A 23,133-nucleotide genomic window follows, 5' to 3' on the forward strand; every position below is an offset into this window, starting at 1 on the left:
ACCATGGGTACATAATGACACTTGAAATAAAAGTCTTGTTCTAAACAAGTCACTGAAAGCCCTCTCATCGACTCCCTTCCTAACTAAAACAGGAGTTCAGACATCTCCATTGTTGAAGCAGAGACCTTTGTTGGGAGCAGCAATACAGGCTTCAAGTGATAAAGCAACAGAACTTCCCTTAGCATCCTTTTTGGAAATGCATACTTTGTTTTGCCTTCTTGACTCAACTATACCCAAGTCCTTCAGTCTAATTAAACTGGGGAAGCCTGGGCTTCACGTTCAGAAGAATTTTGCTGTTCAAAGTAAGGGAAAATCTTAATTGTTGATGAAAAGAGTTACTAAGAATGTTAGGGTTCTTTGTTGATGAGCTTTGAGTTTGCTTTGTTGGTTTCTTATTTTTGAAAAGTCATTGCTCCACCCCTGGAAAACGAGTCAAGTTAATAGAATCTAACACCTTGCTCCTCATTGCAAATAGCCACTGTGTCTCAGGAATGGGATTCAACAAAGGGCAGTACCTGTCCCTGGATACAGAGGTCGAGGAGGAAAACGCTCTGTCCCCGGAAGCATGCTATGAGTGCAAAATCAACGGCTACTCCAAGAAAGACAGCAGACAGAAGAGGGGGATCCATGAACCCAAAGCCACTGCTGTGAGTACACCTCACTCTGTTTTGTCACAAGATTTTATCTGTATGCCATCACGTATATGGGGTTATATGGGGTTACATGGGGCATGTGTGCTGACCTCTCTACTTACCTCCGAAGCTGACAGGAGAATTGGGTTGACACTGTGAAGTACCTGAATGGTGCCTGACATGTTCAGTAAATGACACCAAATGAGGATCTAGCAATGTTGATCTCCCCAAAGATCAGAGATGGCATTGTAAGAGTCCCCCACCAAGAAAATCAAGTCAACAAGTACCTGGCTGTATGAATCAGGCAACTCGCTTCATTTTCTGGACCTCAGAAACTTTCCTTATCTGTAAGACTAGATGTCTCTGGCCAGAACCATAATAATGATGGTTGTATAATAACAAAACAGGCCAGTGTTACATTTACCTTAAGTAGATTAAGGTACCTAAGTGACACTTAAAGATAACTCAGATGCTCATCAAGTACCCCAAACTATAAATCTAGACATTTCTGCATATGAAACCTTCTCTTTGTGGTACTGGGGATGTGATTCTGTCTGAACACGGATGGGCACTTCTGGGCCACCCTAGCCAAGTTCTCACTTAACAGGTACCCACTCAAAGCACCAGTTTTTGCCTGACTAAAATAGCATTCTTAAATCTTCCATTCCACCGGTGAAGTGAGACTCAGTACAGCTGGAGCCAAGCCCCACTGACCTCTTTCTGAAGCTGGCTCAACCCCAAGGCCCCTCCCCATGCACTAAGGGCCCCCAGGAAGCACAATCGCTCCTGGCCTGTGGGCCTTGGAGTGAAGATGCCTCTGGGGACGGTCCTTGCTGCTGGGGTTGGCTGCACTTTTCATTTTGATTCCAGGAGAATAAAATCATTTCCTAAATTGACTTTTTCAATATTACTAATAATCATGATAGTCCATAAAGCCATCAAAAAGATGAAGTGTAACGCTCTGTAGGCTCGGCCCGTAACCGGGCCTGGATAGGACTGCGAGAGGGTTGGAGATTCCCGGGGCAGGAGCCACAGGGCTGAGGGGGGCGCGCGGCGGGACGATGTTAGGGCCGCGCGCATGCAGCGCAAGGTGGGGAACCCCCAGTGTGCGCTGTGGCTGCCCCTCCCACACGGTTTCCTACTCCTGGTCCAGGTGGAGCCGATCAACCTGGAGAGCGTGGATATGGACAGCCCTGTGAACATGAAGTTCAACCTCTCCGGCCTCGGCGCTAAGGAGCACATCCTAGAGCTCATGCCCGCCATCGAGCCCCTCAACGACCATATCCGCTACGTCATCTCCCATGGCAACGACGACGGCGTCTTCCGCATCCACCAGCGGAACGGGCTCAGCTACTTGCACACCGCCAAGAGGAAGCCCGGGCCTGGCACCTACACACTGGAAATCACGAGCGTCCCTCTCTACAAGAAGAAGGACCTTAAGAAACTGGAAGACCGCAACGAGGACGACTACCTCCTGGGGGAGCTCGGGGAGGCTCTCAGAATGAGGCTGCAGATTCACCTCTATTAAGGCCTGCAGACGTGGTTCCAGATGCAGACCCCTGCTCAGCCAGCCTTCAGAGGCCTTTGAACAATCAGTGGCTAATCTTTAAAGAGGAAAAAAAGACACCTTTTGTTTATTTCCTCCCTGTCTCAGACTTCAGAATGTTGACCCTCACAGAGAGGGATTATTTAGACTCTGGTGTGGCCAAAGATTTGAGTACAAAGGCAACCGTGGTTACTGTACTTTTTATGTAACTTCACTTTAAAATATATTAAAAAAAAAAAGAAAACCAGACGTTCAAGAGATCAGCATATGGCACTAAATGCACAAAAATAATGTGAGCTTTTTTATTTTCCTGTTAGCAGTCTGTAACACTTTGGGTATTTTGCTATAGTTGCTAATTAAAAAAAATATAGATGTTTATTTATTTTTAATGCAGTAATATATGGAGAAATGAACAAACTATGTAAACAAAAAGGGAAACTCACTTGTTTTTCTTTAGATTTATAAAGTTGAGCTATTTCTCTTAGAGGTGCTTTTTAAAAATTCAGTAAATCCAAGAGATGTTTCCTTTGGTTTTCTGCCAGTCGTCCAACTGGTACACATCTGATTATTTTAAAGAAAGCCTCCCAGAGCTTAATGGGTGGTGTAATTGATAATTTAAGACAGAAATGTCATTAGGTCCTCTAGGAAGAAGATCAAAGCCAGAGCAGCTCATGGTGACAGTATTTCATATCGCCAGGCACACCAGCCAACAGGAGATCAAGCACGACCACTGTAGCAAAATACCTTGACTGCTTGTGAGACCAGTAGCATTGCAGGCCAAACCGTACTGTATTTCCTTCTCGTGACCTCAAGGAAGCATGTGTGCTACCCACACCACCTCATTCTGACCCAGGGTGTGCTGCGTACTTGTGGTACTGTAGGCAGCTCAAGAGCCATTGGTCCTTTGACGAGGACCACCTGGCATTCTGTAGTGTTTGGTGCTGTCTTAGATTAATGGTGCATTTATTATGTTCAAGCTATTATTTCAGGATTGCCATATGTGCAAACAAATCATGCAGTACAGCCAAGGAATATATGTTGTTGTTTTTTAAATCCATTTTTTTTTAGAATTTTCATTAATATTGTAGTTATACACCATATGCCTCGTTTTATCATAGCCTATTGTGTATGAAAGATGTTTGTACAATGAATTGATGTTTAGTTTGCTTTAGTCATTTAAAAAGATATTGTACCAGGACGTGCTAGTAAGAGTACATGTCCGTGTTCTTCTCAACCCAAGAACCTGTCCCTGGACCAGCAACCAAACCGCATCTGTGAAATGGCCAACACACGTGCTGCCTCTGGGTTGTTCCTCTCACACCTGTGCTGACCAAAGATTCGTAACCAGTTGTAGCCAGCTGGGGGTCTTTTTGTTTCATCTTTTAATAACTAAAAAAAAAAAGAAACTGTAAATTTGTAATCAAGTGTTTGTGAGGAAAAACTGACGGTTTTTGGTTTTGTTTGTTTTTGTAGGTCTATGTATCAGATACGACACTTTTCTTGCAATAAAGCTTATTTTGGGGTATTCTTCTGGCTGAGAGTGTTTCAGGACTACAGCCCCTGTTACGTCTGCAAGAGGGGTTGGGGCCTTTGCTTAAGGGGACCTGTAGGGAAGTACCGGGAGGAGAGCCAGCCACATATCCTGGAAAACAAGGATACCTGTGAGCAGGAGCGTGCCACTAATGATGACAATTGAAAGTCATACTCTAAGAGGAGGACACGTCAAGCAGTTACCCCCAGATTCTAAGCCATTTCGGACCCATCTTCCTGGACACCTCAGAATGTCATCACTTCATCCTCACATATGCTTTAAGTGCCACTATATTAAAGCACCTGTGAGAGAGTGAAACATTCAGTCTTCCTTCTTTAAGGTTTCCCTGAACTTAAATTTTTAAGCCACCGTACAGAGAAGACACACCCCCAGCCAAATGGCATCTTCACCAAAAATAATACAAAGCTTTCTATCTCTTGCAACATTATACACTTTCCTCAGTGGAGAAGTAGATTGATAGAATGGATGCATTACTTAACAGGAACTCCCTTTCAATATAATTCTAAAGTTAGCACAGAAATGGCTTAGAAGTTAATTCAGTACAAGGTCTGAGAATTTGTGTGCTTATATTTTTCATCCAAGGAACAAGAAAACAAGGAAATATGACCGATCTTAATGCTGTTCTTTGCCAATCAGAAATTAGCTGCATGGAATAAGGAAAGTATTTGCCTTGGGGGCATCCTTTAAAACTTACCATGCATATTCAGTTTCATCTGGCATCGATTACTGGTACAGCATGAGCATTGTAATATGAAATTACCTGGAACCAAATCTGACTCTAACTTTGAATGTTGGACAACACTCTTAGTTTAGCTATAACCTCCTCTTAAGGAAGCTGGAGAATCCACGCTATTAGGTGCTTTACACAGGAAAGATAGAAGACCATTAGGGGCTTGACACAGAAGAATGTGCTAGAAGGAAATGACTACTTCAAGATGCTCCTCCCAGGAAGACCCTTCTCAGTCAGCCCTTGGTAGTTGAACTGCAATTCTCTCACTGTGAGCACTGACTGGCCGTGATTAATTTGTGTCTCTTCAGTAACTAGCTGCAAATGACAAGTTCTGTACCATTCTGTCATTCCCAGTAACTGTCCCCTTAGAAATTCCCTTGACTAACTTACATTACACTTTACTCTTGTACAGTTTTCTGTGAGCCCAGACACATAAACCATGTCCAGTGGGTACATGTATTAATAATAATAAGCAATAATTTAGTCTTCAGCTGATATGAAATCTCTTTCTACTAGCTTTTAGATTTGGAACTTTTAAAAATGTAGTCCTTTTTAGTACTCTCTGGTTTTGTGACTTATATGTGGTTGATGAAAGTACATACAACCATGAGCACTGAAAATAATTCAGGGTAATATATAAGGATTTTACTCCAAACATCTGACCTTTTTCATTATCTAGGAAAAATGCCAAACAGGACCATTCATGCAATCTGTCCTTTCTATGTATCCTTCAGATTTTTTTAGATTTTATTTTGCATTAATTGCCTTCTTGTTTCAGGATGAAGGGCAGGGAATACAACAAAAATGTACAGAGCAGCAGTCTCTTTGGGTCATACAAACCTTTAGGTTCATATCCTTGATGCTTCAAAGGAACAAGTTAATTCACATTTTAAACTGAACCAAGAGGAATTACCCATAGTTGGCCACATCTGACCTAGAAAATGGCAATTTCATATGGCTCAACTTAACAGTTCAGAAATGTTTATGTTTCTCAAGAATGGACTGGAAATCTGAAAATTTCCCTTCTCTTTGAAAGAGAGCTCCATCCACTCCTTTCCCTGCCACTTGTGACCCATTTGTACTCCTAATTCACAAGAGTCCACAAGAGAATATATCTAATTTGTTGAAACAGCTACTGTCTTTCATGCTCCAAAGACTGGAAAGAATCTAAGTCACACACCTTTATGACCTTGAGGGGATTACTGGAAGCTGTTTAAAGACATAGACAAATCCACTGGGAAGGGTTTCAATATAGCACCATGTTTAAAAACAATAAATGGGAAACTTTAGGAATCTTTATTCTAAAGAGACATGGGCAAGACGGAGGTGGCTTAACACCCTACAGGAAGTACGGGTGACTATGTGGTTGCCGTCTGGCCAGCCTGCCTTTGATATTCAGCTCCTGGTTCCATTTCTTTTTTAAAGCGTGATTGCTTTCTCAAATAAATACAAAACCATGTATTTTTCTTGCTTAAATAGAAGTATGAGTTTCTGACCTAATTCTCCTTGATAATCCTTACTATGTACAGAGCAGTGAAGTCCTGAAATACAATGCACAGCTCCTTAAATTCACTGTCGCAAGCCACTGAGGCAGGAACACCTTGCAGGTAAGAAAGAGACCTTCAGGTCAGGTAGACCTGAGTTTGGCGAGTGGGGGAAGCACGGGCTCACCACCTCCCTTAGATCTGCAGCCCCCTCCAAGGTCCTGTCCTCCCACCTCGAGATGCACACCGGGGTGGAAATCTCCCCGTGTCCTGGTATGATGTGCCAGGCATTAGAGCATACCATTATTGTTTGGTTAGGAGTGTCCAGTTATAAATTAAAGGAGGCAGAAAAAAGAAACAGGTCCCACCATCACAATGCTGACATCACTCGGCAGACTTGTGTTTGAATTCCTTCTCCCGGGACAAGCCAAGTAACCTCCCTGAGCTTGGTGTCTTTCCCAGGATGATGTTTCCCTACAGTGTAGCTGAGAGGACTGAGTAATACGGGACAGGCAGTCTGCCAGCACAGGGCCAAGCACACAGTGAGCACCTCGTACCAGTCAGCAGCTCCTCCTCCACCTCCCCCTGCCCGCCGGGGGGTCTGTAATCACTGATGGGAGAAGGTGCCCCCATATTCACACAAAGCTGCTTCCTAAGCATGGCCCTGGACTGTGGCCTCCCCACTGAACTGTAGGACCACATCCAGATAAAGAGCACCCAGGACATGGCTCCTAAGTGGTCTGCACCTCTGAAGTCCTGGGGTGCTCACGAGCATTTACAATCTCCACACTGCTCTCCACAGATTGGAGTCTTGGGCTACAGCCTGGAAATCTGTGCCACAAACACAGCCAGAGCCCTCATCTATACAGGCCCCTAGGGAACCAGACATGAAGGAGAACGCAGACATCTGGTCCGCTGTTTTAGGAGGAGGTGGTGTCATGAAATGTCAGAGTTAGAAAGGCCTTTAGAAACCTAGCCACATTTGCAAGTGAGGAAACCAAGGCCCAGAGTTATAATGGAACTAATTGCACTGCTAGTTTCCATCACGCTGAGACCAGAACCCTGGCTGCCCGGCTGTAGTCTGGTGCTATTCATATTTCCACTACATGGTAAGCCTATTTGGATCCCTTTGAAGCCCTGAGGATATAGGCCAGTTCCCATGGTTTGGCTCACACTGAATCCAAAAATGTTTTCCAAGTACTGCGTTCTGTTATGTCTGCCCCACCCGTGGTGTAACCGCTCCCAGCCTCCAATAGAGCGGAGATGTGTGTGCTTGCTAGTACGCCAAGGTGCTAGCTGCTGCAGAGGAGACCCCACCTAAATCATATACATCCTTAAAAGCAAGCAACAGCCCTGGCTTTCAAAGAGTTAAACATGTTATTTAAACCAGACCTTCAAAACTTTAAAAACACATACAGGTTTGTTCTACTAAGAATGCTGAAGGAAAGCATACTAGTTGCTTGTGTTTCTTAACTGTCTTTTTTTTTTTTCCTTTCCTGTGAGCCTAAAAAAGATATTACTAGATTAAGTTGGCTTACTTTTGAAACAGCCAAGAACCAACAGCTCACATCAGTCACCCCTGTTAGGGCTACAGATTAAATATCAGGATATAGTGTAGACATTTTCCAAAGGAAAACAGGAAAACGCTTTACATGGATTTTCTGAGCAAACCATAGGGAAAGTTAACGTTCAGAGCCTTCCCCAGACAACTACGGCTACATGTGTGAGTTCCAATAATGAAACAGTCGTTGAGGCTATGAATGGCCAATTCCTGAGAATGTGTCAAAAAAGCAACCCCTTGGCCTGTTGAAGCTGCCTGGGCTTCCGCTCCTAGATTTACCCCCTTCCTTCCTGTCTGAGCCCAGCAGCCCTGTACTTAGGGAACCCCATCTCTTGGGTAGAATTAGGGCCTCAGGCCTACCATTTGTGACTCTCAGGCCTAAGGCAGGGACCTAAGACCCATGGTCGTGTACTAGCCCCTGGAAACTCGACCTCGGATGAGCCTTTTATTTTAGTCATTCTGGTGATTCAAAGAGCCAAGGCCAGAAAATGTCTAATGAATAAATAAAGGAAGGGAGAGGATTCTAAGCCTTTCCATGCAGTCTTCCACCATGGTAGCAATGGGCCAGCACAGGCCACCATGGGGAGCTGGCCCTCACCCAAGGAGAGGGTGTGTTCCTGTAACGATTTCACTGGACATCCTCTGGACAGGTTGCTCAGGATCACTCTGGAGATGTTTTCCCTTCTTTCTGGAAGACTTTCTTGATTTACACTACTTTGTGCACCTTTCCTGGGAGCCCCATGGATGGCACCCAGGAAAGATTCTTTGGGAAGTCTGGGTGTGATTTGGATCTGTCGCATGAGGGGGTCCCCAATCTATGCCTGGACTGAAGCTGCTGCCCCTTGTTCTGTGGTCTCATGGGTGGGAGAAGAGGCCTCATAACTTCTCTTCTGAGAGAGATTACACAGTTATTTTTTAAACAAACTGACTACATGAATATTTGCTGGGTTTCTATTATCCTGCCCCAAAAAGGTTTTCCTTCTTAAAGTTTACCATCAATTGAGAGAAGCAAGATAACCACATGGTATGATGTGGTGAAGGACCATAATGAGTGGCTCAGACCAGTGGCTTTGTCCTGGAAAACGGAGTAGTCATTTAAATGTAGAACTATTGGAAATGGTCTCCTGGAGCTGGTGGGAACTGAGTGGGACCTTGTAGAATGAGGCAGGTTTGGGTACAAGGTAGAGAGTAAGAAGGGTTTTCTGGAAGGTAGACTAGTATGCACAAATGTCAGAAGTCGTGATGTGGATGGCATATTGGAACACAACAAAAATATTGGTCAGGGGGCCTTGAATGATAAGACAGTACATGAAGAACAAAAGATTGTCAGGAGGTACCTTAAGGTCATGCTGATCTTCCTGGACTTTATCCTTTAGCCTGTAGCTAATGAGTTGTCATTGGTGCACGGATGAGATTTGGTAAAGAAAAGAAGACCTAGTGCTAAGCCCTGTAAACTCTTATATCTAGACATAGAATAGAGCTGTCAGAGCATCTGTGAGGAAAAGAAAGTGGAGAAGTAGTAGGAAAGCCAGGAGAAAGGAGTGTCAAGGATACCTAGACAGGAAGGTATTTGAGAAAAGTATCAAGAGAATTTTTTGCTAACGAAGTCAAATTTTCTCCTTTCCCACCCATACCCACTCAGCATACCCTCCAATCTCTCTTTATTTTAGTCACTTAGTTGCAAACAGCAACAAAATGAACCATATACGTGATCCTTGTCCACATGGAGACCCAAGATGTAGCATGGCAGAGTGGGGATAAGGTACCTTTTGAGGCAAAAATTGGGGTTGTTTCCTGGCTGCCACTCATCTGCTGGGTATTACTATTCAAGTTATGTGATGCTTCTGAGTCTGTTTGTGCCACATCTGCTTTTTCTGCATTTCCAGCATCCTTTCCCAGTTCTCTCTGTGCAACATACCAATTTCGCTTTGCTTAACTCCCCAGCCACCATCACGTACAGTCACATTAGGACTTCAAGGATCTCCACTTGCCCCCACTCAGATTCTCTCTCCCTGGAATTTGAGTCTTAAAAGAACAGATAACAGTTCTTGAATCGATTCAAACAGCACCCCAGTGAAATGGTGGGTTGTTTCCTGCAATCTAGACCTGAGGAGCTGATCATGCTGTCTTCTTTCTAAGTTTGGTTCTTCAGTTTTCCCCCTAATTCTCTGAGCTATCCTTGCTATCAACTACTTTGATTGTCAGAATAAGTTGTCACTTGCATTCTTAAGAACTCTAATATCTACCCTACTCTGAGGATGGTCATGAGGATTAGAAGTATGGAAATCTCCACGCACAGGGCCTAGAATACAGGGCATACGATAGACCTACAGCTGCTTTAGTGATGTCAGGAAGAAGGAAGCCCGAATTTTCCCCAGTCCCATCTCTATAACCCTCTATTACCACTGCATAACTAAGCCAGGGTGGGTCTGCCATTCACAAGAGCTTTGCCACTTTTATTCATCATTTCTTGCATCCTCCCCATCTCCCTAGTTTTGGCAGGGCTGTGCTGGGCTCAGTCCCAGGAGAGGTAACCACAGCCAGGCCTCTTTCTCTCTCAAGAGAAGGTGGGGTCTGCTTTGCCCAGGAGCTGGTTTTTTGCACTTCACAAAGGGCCAAGGAAAACTGCAATAAGAAGAACCATTCATGATCCCTGAGGATTAGGCCCAAATGCCCCCAGAAAGGGTAGACATAGCTCAGCTAACTGGAAAAGAGATCAATCAAATGCTGTAGTTAGTGTCAGCCACTTTAATTAAGTTTCTTTCCATGCTGTCATCCTTTGCTTTTCTGACAATATTCTGCTAAACTGTTCCATGGGCTGATTGAGTACATGTACGTGAAGCTTTGTGTAGAATAAATAATTATGCAAGACATTTTTGAAAAAATAAATGCATTTGGCCTAACAAAACCAATTTGTATCTTAAAAAGCCAGCTTCTCCAAATGCCAGCTATGTCAGCTAACTATTTCTCCAGCAACCTGGCACTTTAATTCTCTACCCTTGTCTCCTTGGCCAAATGTTATACACAAATGGTTTTCAGAATAGGAAAAAAGCAGTGTCTGTTTTAAATTCGTTTTTATCTAATGTGTCTAACTTTGTCCTCGTATTTGTTTTACAGCAAAAACAAAATAGAGGAAAAATATCAACCATGTCTCTGAAAGTTTATAGATGTTCAGTGAGTTCCTTTTTGCTCTTATAATAAAAGCAATTTTGTTTTATAGCATAGATCTTGTCCATAAACTGCAAACATCCACTTTCCTCACTGCCTTTGAGGGCCGATGAATGGACAGCCTGTGACATGGGAGTGTCCCTCCAGGGTGCTCCTAATAGCAGCCATGTATACTGCAAGGAATCTAGTTGCCTGCTCACTCTTCAAAGGAAGAAACTGAAATCACGTGGGAGCCAGAGAGAGCCAGGATGAGGAGCTGCGTTTCTGAGCCTCTGGTCCTGAGTCCATTCAATAGCTGTTGCCTGACAAGCCTTCAAACAAATCCTGCCTCCTAATGTGACTGGTATGCCTGCATATGAGGCAACCCCAAGTGTAAGATAAGCCCCTATTTTCTCAAATGATACTATTAAAAAAGAGAAAGACTTTATTTATTTATTCATTTTGGGTCCAAAATGAATCTATATATTTTAGGAATTGTATAAAATACTAATTTTTACTATCTGCCTATTTAGTTACACACTACTTTAAATTGCATATCTAAAACTATTGATTTAGTATTTTATTTTTCTACATGCATATTTTGTAGTTAACTTTATTTAATTTCTTTGCATACATCTTTGACCTATATGTGTTCTGTACTTTTTAAATCATTTAACAGTGGATATAGGAGGAGGAAGACAGAATAGGAGGTCACTGTGATAACCTCCCCCCATGTACATAGAGGAAGCAGCTGTATCTAATACAACTAACTCTGAAATTGACCTTCACAGACTGTCTGCACCGAGTGAAGAGAAGACCACACTGAGAAGGATAAAAGGGAACATCCTCAATCAACTGGGATCCAAACCGTTCTTGATCCCAGACCACAGGAAGGGGGAAAAGGGATGTGTTTGAAATTAAGAGGCCATTAACCTAATATAGACTGTTACATATATAGGAAGCTACATATGAATGTAGGGTAACCACATACCTAAAGCCTATAATAGTTACACAAAAAATAAAGAGAAAGGAACACTAAAGATAAATCATCAAATCACAGGAGAGCAAGAAAGAAAGAAAGGAAAACGGGAACTACAAAAACAACCAGAAATAGCGATAACTACATACCTATCAATATAAATCAACTAAATGTACCAATCAAAAGACATAGGGTGGCTGAATGGATAGACAATAATCATCTATATGCTGCCTACTGAAAACTCATTTCAGATCTAAAGACACACAAAGACTGAAACTGAAGGGATGAAAAAAGATAAATCATGCAAATAGGATGAAAAGAAAGTTGTAGTTATAATACATATATCACACAAAATTGACTTCAAACAAAGAATGTAACAGCAAAGAAGGACATTAATTACATAACGATAAAGGGATCAGTCCAACAAGCAATTTTAAATATCTATGTACCCAACATAGCAGCACCTAAATATATAAAGCAAATACTAACAGACCTAAAGGGAGAAATTGACAGTAACATAATAGTAAGGGGCTTTTAACACCTCACTTACATCAATGGATAGATCATCCAGGCAGAAAATCAGTAAGAAAACAGTGACATTGAAATGTTTAGACTAGATGGAGTTAATAGGTATATACAGAGCATTCCACCCAAAATCAGCAGAATACACATTCTTCTCAAGTGCACAACATTCTCCAGAATAGATCACATGTTAGCTCACAAGTCTCAATAAACTTAAGAAGACTGAAATTATATCAAACGTCTTTTCAGACTTCAACAGAACTCAATGACAAGTGGAAAAAAAAAACAGAAACAAGTGGAGGCTAACCAACATGCCTCTAAATTATCAATGGACCAATGAACAGATCAAAGAGAAAATCAAACAATGAATGGAGACAAATGAAAACAGAAACAGTGGTTCAAAACCTGTGGTATTCAGGAATGGAAAAAAGATGACAGAACAAGAAGACAAGGTAGAACTTACACACACACACACACACACACACACCAAGGAAGCAAATACAGCAAATAGAACTAACCCTGAAAACAACCCGAAGACTGCAGAACAGACCACCTACACCTGGTGAAGAAAAGAAGACCACAGGAGGAGGGTTAAGTGGCAGGGCCATGATCAACTGAAACTCCAGCCCTTCCCAAACCCCAGTCCACAAGAGGGAGGAAGAGGAACGAATCAGGGAGGAGATAAGTGCTCAGGAACTCTGCATACCTGGCCCTGGAGATCTGCCCTGGGAATCATGAGTCCACACTGACTGGGATTTGGTGATTAACAGGGCTGGACATCAAGAGAATTGGAGCACTCTGGGAGGCTGAGACTCCTGCTGCTTGTGGAGGACAGGCATGCTCTGTAGGTCTTGATGAGGCCCAACACAGAGGCAGCAGTTTGAAAGATTTACCAACAGTGGGAGGAGTACCAGAGGGGTAGGGGTTGGATAGAGCTCTCTCCACAGGAGAATGGGCAGGTGGATGATGCTTCCCAAGCCCTCCCTCCACCCAACTGGTCAGGCACTTGCAAGAGCCCCAAACCCTCCATCCCCTTCACTGGTGGCTCAACCCCAAGGTACTTCTCTGCATTCACCAGTCTGCCAGGCACTCAGCCCAGCAATGGTCAGATTCAGCTGCCTGGCAGGCAGAGGGAGGCTTTTCCAGCTTTCTCAACCCTTTCTCAAGCCCAACTGGAGAGGTGCCTGCAGGAGCCAGTTCTGAACACTCCTTCCTCCTTGCTGGTGGCCCAGCCCCACATTGTACACCTCTGCCAGGCCAACCCTGTTAGCCCAGCAGGGTAGGCAGAGGGCAATCCCACCCACAACCATCCAAGTTCAAGTGCTGCTGGTTGGCTCATAAAGGGCTATAGCACAGGTGAGCTGTCACCCTCTGCTGACAGAGATCAGCCACTGAGGGCAGACAGGCAGAAAGGCAGCCCCACCCAGAGCCTGCCTACCATAGCAACTGGGGATCCATTGCAAAGGAAAACTGGCACAGGTGAGCAAAGAATCTTGAGCTTTTAGGCACCACAGGATACCTTGTTCATAAAGCCATTACTCTTTAGACTGGGAGGAATAGTGGATCTGACTAATACAAAGGAAGAAACACAAACCCTGACAAAGTGAGGAGGCACAGGACTATGTTCCAAACAACAGTACATATTAAGATACTAAAAAGAGCACTATATGAAACCAGAGATCACCAATCTGCTTGATATATATTTCAAAATAATAGTCATCAATATGCTTACTGATCTGTAGAAAAGCATTCAAGATCTCAGGGAGGACTTCAACAAAGAGAAGAGTTGAAAAGGAGCCACTTAGAACACAGTAACTGAAATGAAATGTACAATGGAAGGAATGAGTCACAGACTGCTGCAAGTAGAGGAGACATCAATGAGATGGAAATTAGAGAACAGGAATACAACAAAGGTGAGGAACAGAGAGAAAAAAGGACCTGTAAGAATGAAAGAATCATAAGAGAGCTGGGTGACCAATCCAAATGAAACAATATTCAAATTATAGGGGTACAGAAGGAGAAGACAGAGGCAAAGGAGTAGAAAGTCTCTTTGAGGAAGTAATTGTTGAAAACTTCCCCAATCTGGGGAAGGAAATATACACCACATCCTGAAAGAATAGAGAGCCCTTAACAAAAGGATCCCCAGGAAAACAAGACCAAGAAATACAACAATTAAAATGACATAGATTAAGGATAAAGAGAGGGTACTGAAAGCACCTAGAGAGAGGCAAAAACCTGCTATCAGCAGACTTTCAGCAGAAACTTTAAGGGCAGAAGGGAGTGGCATAAAATATTTATTGTATTGAAACAAAAGGATCTTCAACCAAGAATCCTCTACCCAGCAAGGTAACATTCAAGATTGAAGGAGAGATTAAAAGTTTCCCAGATAAACAAAGGCTCAAATAATTCACCACCACTAAACCTGAATTACACAGTTCTTAAAGGCACTTCCGTAGATGAAATGTTCTTAAGCCTAAATATTTTCCACCAGTGGAAAATGAACCCATAGTAAAGGTAGTAAACCAATTACTTAACAAATAAGTATGAAGTTAAAACAGAAAGAGTAAAACCAACTATACACAAAACTGATCAGTCAAGGAATACACAAAAAATGCAGACTATAACATCTAATACATAAACTGTGGAGGAGGAGGAAGAATACAGAAGAATTACATTTAAATTGTTTTGGAAATAGAGTGACCATCAACTTAATATAGTCCACTATATATTTAGGAAAATATGAACCTTACAGTAACCACAAACCTAAAGCATATAATAGATATACAAAAAAAATTTTTAAAGATATCCAATTATAACACTAAAGAAAACCATCAAATAACAAAAGAAAAGGATAAGAAAAGAACAGAGCAACTATAAAAACAACCAGAAAACAAGTAATAAAATGTCAATAAGTACACAACTATCAATAACTACCTTAAATATAAATGGACCGAATGTGCCAATCGAAAGAGAATGACAGATTGGATAAAGAGACAAGACCCATCTATATGCTGCCTACAAGAGACTCATTTTAGATCTAAAGGCATATATAGACTGAAAGTAAAGGGATGGAAAAAGATATTTCATGCAAATAATGGGGAGGAAAAAAGAAAGAATAACAGTACTAATATCAGAAAAAATAGACTTTAAACCAAAGAAAATAACAAGACACAGAGAAGAACATTACAAAATGATAAAGGGGTCAGTCCAACAAGAGGATATAACAATTATAAATACCTATGCACCCAACATAGGAGCACCTACTATGTAAAACAAATACTAATAGACCTAAAAGAGAAAGAGACTTGAAAATCAATCATATTAGGGCATCTGAACACCCCCACTTACATCAATGGACAAATCATCCAGAAATAAAATAAATAAGAAAACAGAGGCACTGAGAAAGATGTTAGATCAGATGGACTTAACAGATATCAACAGAACATCCCACCCAAAAGCAGCAAGATACATATTTTTCTTAGGTAGGGCACATGGAACATTCACCAGAATATGCCAGAATATTCATTCATCATATAATAGACCACAAAAAGAACCTCAATAAACTAAAAAAGACTGAAATTGTACCAAGCATCTTCTCAGACCACAATGATATGAAACTAGAAATAAGTTATATGAAGAAAACAAACAAAAAATACCCCACAAACACATGGAGGCTAAACAAGAAGCTTCTAAATAATCAGTGGATTGATGAACAAATAAAAACAGAAATCAAGTAATACATGGAGACAATGAAAACAAAAATATACAGTTCAAAATTTGTGGGGCAACACAAAACGTGGTTCAAAGAAGGCAGTACATAGCAATACAGGCCTACATCAAGAAGCAAGAACAATCCCAAATAAACAGTCTAAATTCACAATTTAAAAAACTAATGAAAAATAAGTTATACCAGCACCATGGAAATTCAAAGAATTGTAAGAGAATTCTATGAAACAGTATATTCCAATAAATTGAACAGCCTAGAAGAAATGGCTAAATTCCTAGAAACATACAATCTTCTAAGACTGACCTAGAAAGAAAAAGAAAATCTGAACAGATCAGTTACTAATAATGAAATTGAATTGATAATCAACACACTCCCAACAAACAAAAGTCCAGGCTCAGATGGCTTTATGAGTAAATTTACTGAACATTTAAAGAAGGGATAATACCTAGCCTTCTCAAACTATTCCAAAAACTTGAGGAGGAAGAAATGCTTCCAAACTCATTCTACAAGGTCAGCATTACTCTAACACCAAAATCAAAGACACTACAAAAAAAGAAAACTACAGACCAAGATCCCTCATGAATATTGATGCAAAAATCCTCAGCAAAATATTAGCAAACAAAATTCAAAAATACATTAAAAAGGACCATTCATTGTGAACAAGTAGAATTTACTCCAGAGAAGCAAAGATGGTCCATATCCACAAATCAACCAGTATAATATACCACATTAACAAAAGGAAGGATAAAAACCATATGATCATCTCAATAGATGCTGAAAGAGCATTTGGCAAAATGCAACATCCATTCATGATAAAAACCCTCAACAAAGTATAGAGTGGAATACCTCAATATAATAAAGGTCATATATGACAAACTCACCCAAAGCCTTATATTGTCATGAGCTAACATCATGATCAATCAGAAGCTGAAAGTTTTTTCTCTAAAATCAGGAATAAGACAAGGATGTCCACTTTCACCACTTTGTTCAACATAGTACTTGAAGTCCTAGTCACAGCAATCAGATAAGAAAAATAAATAAAATGCATCCAAACTGGTAAGAAATAAGTTAAATGGTCACCATTTGCAGATGACATGATACTATATATAGAAAATTCTAAAGACTCCACTCAAAAACTATTAGAACTAATAACTGAATCCAGTAAAACTGCAGGATACAAAATCAACATATAGAAATCTGTTGGGTTTCTATATACTACTAATGAGCTAATAGAAAGAAATCAAGAAAACAATTCCATTGAAAATTGCATCAAGAAGAATAAAATACCTAGGAATAAACCTAACCAAAGTGAAAGACCTATACTCTGAAAACCATGACACCGATAAAATAAATTGAAGAAGACTCAAATAAATGGAAAGCTAGCTATCCCATACTCATGGTTAGAAAGAATTAATGTCATCGAAATGGCCAGCCTGACCAAAGTAATGAACAAATTCAAGGCAATCCCTGTCAAAATAACAACAGCATTTTTCAGTGACCTAGACCAAATAATCTTAAAATTTATGTGGAACCATAACAGACTCTGAATAGGCAAAGCAATCTTCAGAAGGAAGAGGAAAGCTGGAGGTACCACACAACCTAATTTCAAGCCATACTACAAAGGTACAGTGATTAAAATAGTAGAGGACTGGCAAAAGACTAGGTATGTGGATCAGTGAAACAGAACAGATAATCCAGAAATAAACCTACACTTATATGGTCAATTAATATAAGGCAAAGGAAGCAAGAATATACCATACGAAAAAGACAGTCTCTTCAATTAATGGTTTTAGAAAAACTAAACAGCTACAGACAAGAGAATGAAACTGGGTTACTGCCTTACATCATACACAAAAGTAAACTTGAATTAAAAACCTAAGTGTAAGACATGAAACCATAAAACTCTCAGAAGAAAACAGGCAGGAATCTCTTGAACATCAGCATTAGTAATTTTTTGCAGGGTGTGTTTTCCTGGGCAAGGCAAACAGGAGCAGAAATAAACATATGGGTCTACATCAAAGTAAACAGCTTCTGCACAGCAAGGAAACTGTCAACAAAATGAAAAGACAACCTACTATATAGGAGAATATAGTAATTACAAATAATACTTGGTAAAACTTTTTGTAATAATAATTTATAAATAAATTATTTACAAATAATACTTTGTAAAAATACTTTGAAATTTGTAAAATTAATTTACAAATAATATATCTGATAAGGAGTTAATATAAAAAAAACTCATACAACTCAATACCAAGTAAAATAAAATAAAATAAATAACCCAATTTAAAAATAGGCAGAGGACCAAAATAGGCATTTTTCAAAAGAAGATTTACAGATGGCCAACAGACACATGAAAAGATGGTCAACATCACTAATCATCAGGGAAATGCAAACCAAACCACAATGAGATATCACACTAGTAAGAACGGCTACTATCCAAAAGACAAGTGTCAGAGGGGATGTGGAGAAAACGGAACTCTCCTATACTGCTGATGAAAATGTAAACTAGGCCAGCTACTGTAGAAATCAGTATGGAGGCTTCTCAAAAAAACCTAAAAATAGAAATACCATATGACCCAGCAATTCCACTCCTGGGAATTTACTTGAAGGAAACAAAAACACTAATCCAAAAAGATGCATGCACTCCAATGTTTATTGCTGCATTATTTACAATAGCCAAAATATGGAAACAACCTAAGCATCTATCAACAGATGAATGGATAAAGAAGATGTGGTGTGTGTATACACACATACACACACACAGTGGAATACTATTCAGTCATTAAGAAAGAAGGACATCTTGCCATTTATGACAATATAGATGGGCCTAGAGGGCATTATGTTAAATGCAATTAGCCATGCAGGAAAGACAAATACCCTATGATTTCAGTTATATGTGGAATCTAAATAAAATAAATGAATAAAATAGAAATAGACTCATAGACACAGAGAAGAGACTGATGGTTAGCATGGAAGAGGGTTGAAATAAGTGAAGGGGATAAAGATAAACAAATCTCCAATTATAAATTTGTCAAGAGGATGAAAGTACAGCATAGAGAGAGAATATAACCAATAATATTGTAATATTTTTCTATGTTGACAGATAGTAACTACACTTACTGGGGTGAGAAATTAATAATGTAGATAACTGTTAAGTCACTACATTGTATACCTAAAATGAATATAATATTATATATCAAATATCCTTAAAAAAACATATTTAAAAATAAATACATCATTTAACACAGATTCCAAAGCATGCTATTTCCAGTGTCACCTAAATTGTTTTGAGATAAAGCACTTTTTTTGTGAGGCTATCCTGGAAATATTTCCCAAGCTAAAAATGCTCTTTTGCATAGTATTAGGATAGTTTATTGTTTTCATTCATCCTACAGGTATAGAGTCAAAATCTTCACAAAGAAATCACATACCATATTGCTTTTTAAAATGATGATTAGAAAGTATCTTTAAAAGACAATCTGAAACTTGCAGTTGTGATATCATGTCTGTTAGATTTGTGTTAGTTCGTTAAAGAAAAATAAATTGATCAGGTAATCTTAGTAAAAACCAGTTACCATTGATTGAAGTCATTTCAGGATGAAATAACTTATCCAAACTTGTATTTATTTATAATGAAGTTATTGGGGTTAGTGCCTTTATAAAAGAGAGCCAGAGAGCCCCTTGCCCACTTCCTACATGTGAGAACACAGCAAGAACACAACCACCTCTGAACTAGGAAGCAGATCCTCACAAGACCCCAAATTTGCTAATACCTTGATCTTGGACTTCCCAGCCTGCAGAAGGATGAGAAATAAATTTATTTCATTTAGAAACCACCCAGTCTACTGCATTTTGTTGTAGCAGCCTGAATAGACTAAGACAGAAACTTTCCTGATTGTCAGTAGAGAAAGATGTTAAGACAGAAGTGTGAGAGAAAAGCAATGTGAAAAGCAGTTGGGCCATCACCGTTGGCTTTAAGATAGATAAAGGTGGCTCTGATAGTTTCTTAGGGCTTCCAAAACAAAGTACCAGAAACTGGGTGGCTTAAAATAACAGAAATGTATTGTCTCACAGTTCTGGAATCTAGAAGTCCAAAATCTCAGAGTCAGCAGGGCCATGCTCCTTCTGAAACCTGTATGAGAAAATCCCTCCTTGCTTCTTCCTAGCCTCCGGTAGCTTCCCAGAAACCCATGGCATCCTCAGCTTTCAGCTGCAGCACTTTAGTCTCTGCCCCCATTATTGCACAGAGTTCTCCCTCATGCATCTGTCTCTGTGCCTCTTCTTACAAGGACACCAACCATACAGGATTGAGGGCCCACTCTCCTCCAGTAGGACGACCTAACTTACATTTAAATTATATCTCCAAAGACTCTATTTCCAAGTAGAGTCACATTCACAGTTACCAGGGGTCAGGACTTCAACATATCTTCTTGGGGGGACACAGTCCAACCCACAGCAGAGACATGAGCCAAGGAATGAGAGTGGCCTCTAGCATCTGGAAAAAGCAAGGAAACACACACTCCTCTAGAACCTCAAGAAAAGAGCACATCCCTGCCAACCTTGATTTATTCTAGTGATACTGTGTCAGACTTCTCATCAATGGAGCTGAAAGATACTAAATCTATGTTGTTTAAGTCACTAAGTTTGTAATAAGTTGTCACAGCAGCAATGAAAAAGTAATACATAAGTACTCAGAATTTTTATAAGGAGTCTTCATAAGAAAAATACAATATTTTCAGTAAATAGTGCTAGAATAACTAGATACTTATCTTAAAAATATAAGCCTTGTTTCTTACTTCACATCATATACAAAACTTCAATCCAACTGGATCACAGATCTAAATGTATAAGGTAAAACTTAAAGCAAAACCATAAAAGAAAAAGATGAATAAATTAAGCTTTGCCAAAATCTATAACTTCTGCTCATCAAAAGATATCGTTAGGGGTATGAAACTAGAAATAAATTACACAAAGGAAACAAAAAAGCCTACAAACACATAGAGGCTAAACAACATGCTTGTAAATAACCAATGGATCAAAGAACAAATCAAAACAGAAATCAAGTAATATATGGAAACAAATGAAAACAAAAATTCAACAGTCCAAAATTTGTGGGATGCCACAAAAGTGGTACTGAGAAGTACAAAGCAATACAAGCCTACCTCAAGAAACAAGAACAATCCTAGACAGTCTAAACTCACAATTAAATAAACTAGAAAAAGAAGAACAAATAAAACCCTAAGTTAGCAGAAGGAGGGACATAATAAAGATTACGGCAGAAATAAATAAAATAGAGAAGAATAAAACAATAGAAAAAAAATCAATGAAACCAAGAGCTGGCTCTTTGAGAAAATAAACAAAAGAGATAAACCCTTAGCCAGACTTACCAAAGAAAAAAGAGAGAGTACACAAACAAAATCAGAAATGAAGAAGGAATAGTCATAACAGGTACCTCAGAAATACAAAGAATTACTAGAGAATGCTATGAAAAACTATACGCCAATAAATTGGATAACCTAGAAGAAATAGACAACTTTCTAGAAAAATACAACCATCCAAGACTGATCCAGAAAGAAACAGAAAGTCTGAACAAACCAATTGCCAGCAATGAAATTGAACTGGCATTCAAAGAGCTCCCAAAAAACACAACAGTCCAGAACCAAATGGCTTCACAGCTGAATTCTACTAAACATTTAAAGAAGGCTTCATACTCATCCTTCTTAAAGTATTCCAAAAACCAGAAGAGGAGGGAATACTTTCAAACTCATTCTACAAGGCCAGTATCACTCTAACACCAAAACCAGGCAAAGACACCACAAAAAATAAAATAAAATAATAGACCAATATCTCTTGATGAAATAGATGCAAAAATCCTCAACAAAATATTAGCAAACTGAATTCAAAAATACATCAAAAGGATCATCCATCACAACCAAGTGGGATTTATTCCAGGGAGGCAAGGATGGTATACTATTCATAAATGAATCAATACCATATACCACATTAACAAAACAGATAATCATATGATGATCTCAATAGATGCTGCAAAAGTATTTGACAAATTCCACACCCATTCATGAAAAAACTCAACAGAATGGTTATAGAGGAAACATACCTCAACATAATAAAGGCTTTATAAGACAAACCCACACAGAATATCATACTCCGTGGTGAAAAGTTGAAAGCTTTTCCTTTAAAATCAGGAAGAAGACAAAGATGTCCACTCTCACCACTTAAATTCAACATAGTACTGGTGGCCCCAGCTATAGCAATCAGACACCACAAAAAGATAAAAGGTATCCAAATTGGTAAGGAAGAAGTTAAACTCTCCCTATTTGCAGGTGATATAGTATTATACATAGAAAACTCTGAAGACACCACCAAAAAACTATTAGAACTAATAATTAGATTGAGCAACATTGCAGGATACACAGAAATCTGTGGCATTCCTATATACTAACCATGAACTAACAGAGAGAGAAATTAGGAAAACAATTCCATTTATAACTGCATCAAAAAGAATAAAATATCTAGGAATTAACCTAACCAAGGAGGTGAAAGACCTGTACTCTGAAAACTATAAGACACTTATGAGAGAAATTAAAGAAGACACCAATAAATGGAAATTTATCCCATGATCATGGATGAGAATAATCAATACTGTCAAAATGGTCATCCTGCCCAAAGCAGTTTAAAGATTCAATGCAATCCCTATCAAAATACCAACAGCATTTTTCAATGAACTAGAACAAATAGTTCTAAAATTCATATGGAACCACAAAAGACCCTGAATAGCCACAGCAATCCTGAGAAAGAAGGGCAAAGCTGGTGTATTACACTCTCTGACTTCACACTATACCACAAAGCTACAGTAATCAAAAAAATATGGTACTGCACAAGAACAGACACATAGATCAATAGAACAGAATAGAGAGGCCAGATATAAACCCATACATATATGGTCAGTTAATATGTGATAAAGGATCCATGAATATACAATGGGGAAAAGACAACCTCTTCAACAACTGGTATTGGGAAAACTGGATAGTTACATGTAAGAGAATGAAACTGGATTACTATTCAACTCCATACACTAAAGAAACTCAAAATGGATCAAAGACATAAATGTAAGTCATAAAACCATAAAGCTCTTAGAAGAAAACATAAGCAAAAATCTCTTGAATATAAAAGTATGAGCAATTTTTTCCTGGACTCATCTCCTCAGACAAGGGAAGCAAAATAAAAAATGA

General features: G+C 39.6%; 1 protein-coding gene and 1 long non-coding RNA gene across 4 annotated transcripts in view; one reads left to right on the forward strand and one right to left on the reverse strand.

The window, feature by feature from the left end:
- The window catches only part of FBN2 (fibrillin 2), a 216,351-nt gene extending 212,648 nt beyond the window's left edge, over positions 1-3,703 (forward strand). The window contains exons 64-65 of the mRNA XM_073221486.1: positions 476-647; positions 1,786-3,703. Coding sequence (XP_073077587.1) covers positions 476-647; positions 1,786-2,160 — 547 coding nt within the window. The 3' untranslated portion in view covers positions 2,161-3,703. The remainder of the gene's footprint in view (positions 1-475; positions 648-1,785) is intronic.
- Positions 1-23,133, reverse strand: part of LOC118971978 (uncharacterized) — a 60,629-nt gene that overhangs the window by 10,724 nt on the left and 26,772 nt on the right. The window lies entirely within an intron of this gene.

Source organism: Manis javanica, chromosome 14 (genome assembly GCF_040802235.1).
Source record: "Manis javanica isolate MJ-LG chromosome 14, MJ_LKY, whole genome shotgun sequence".
NCBI lineage: Eukaryota > Metazoa > Chordata > Mammalia > Pholidota > Manidae > Manis > Manis javanica.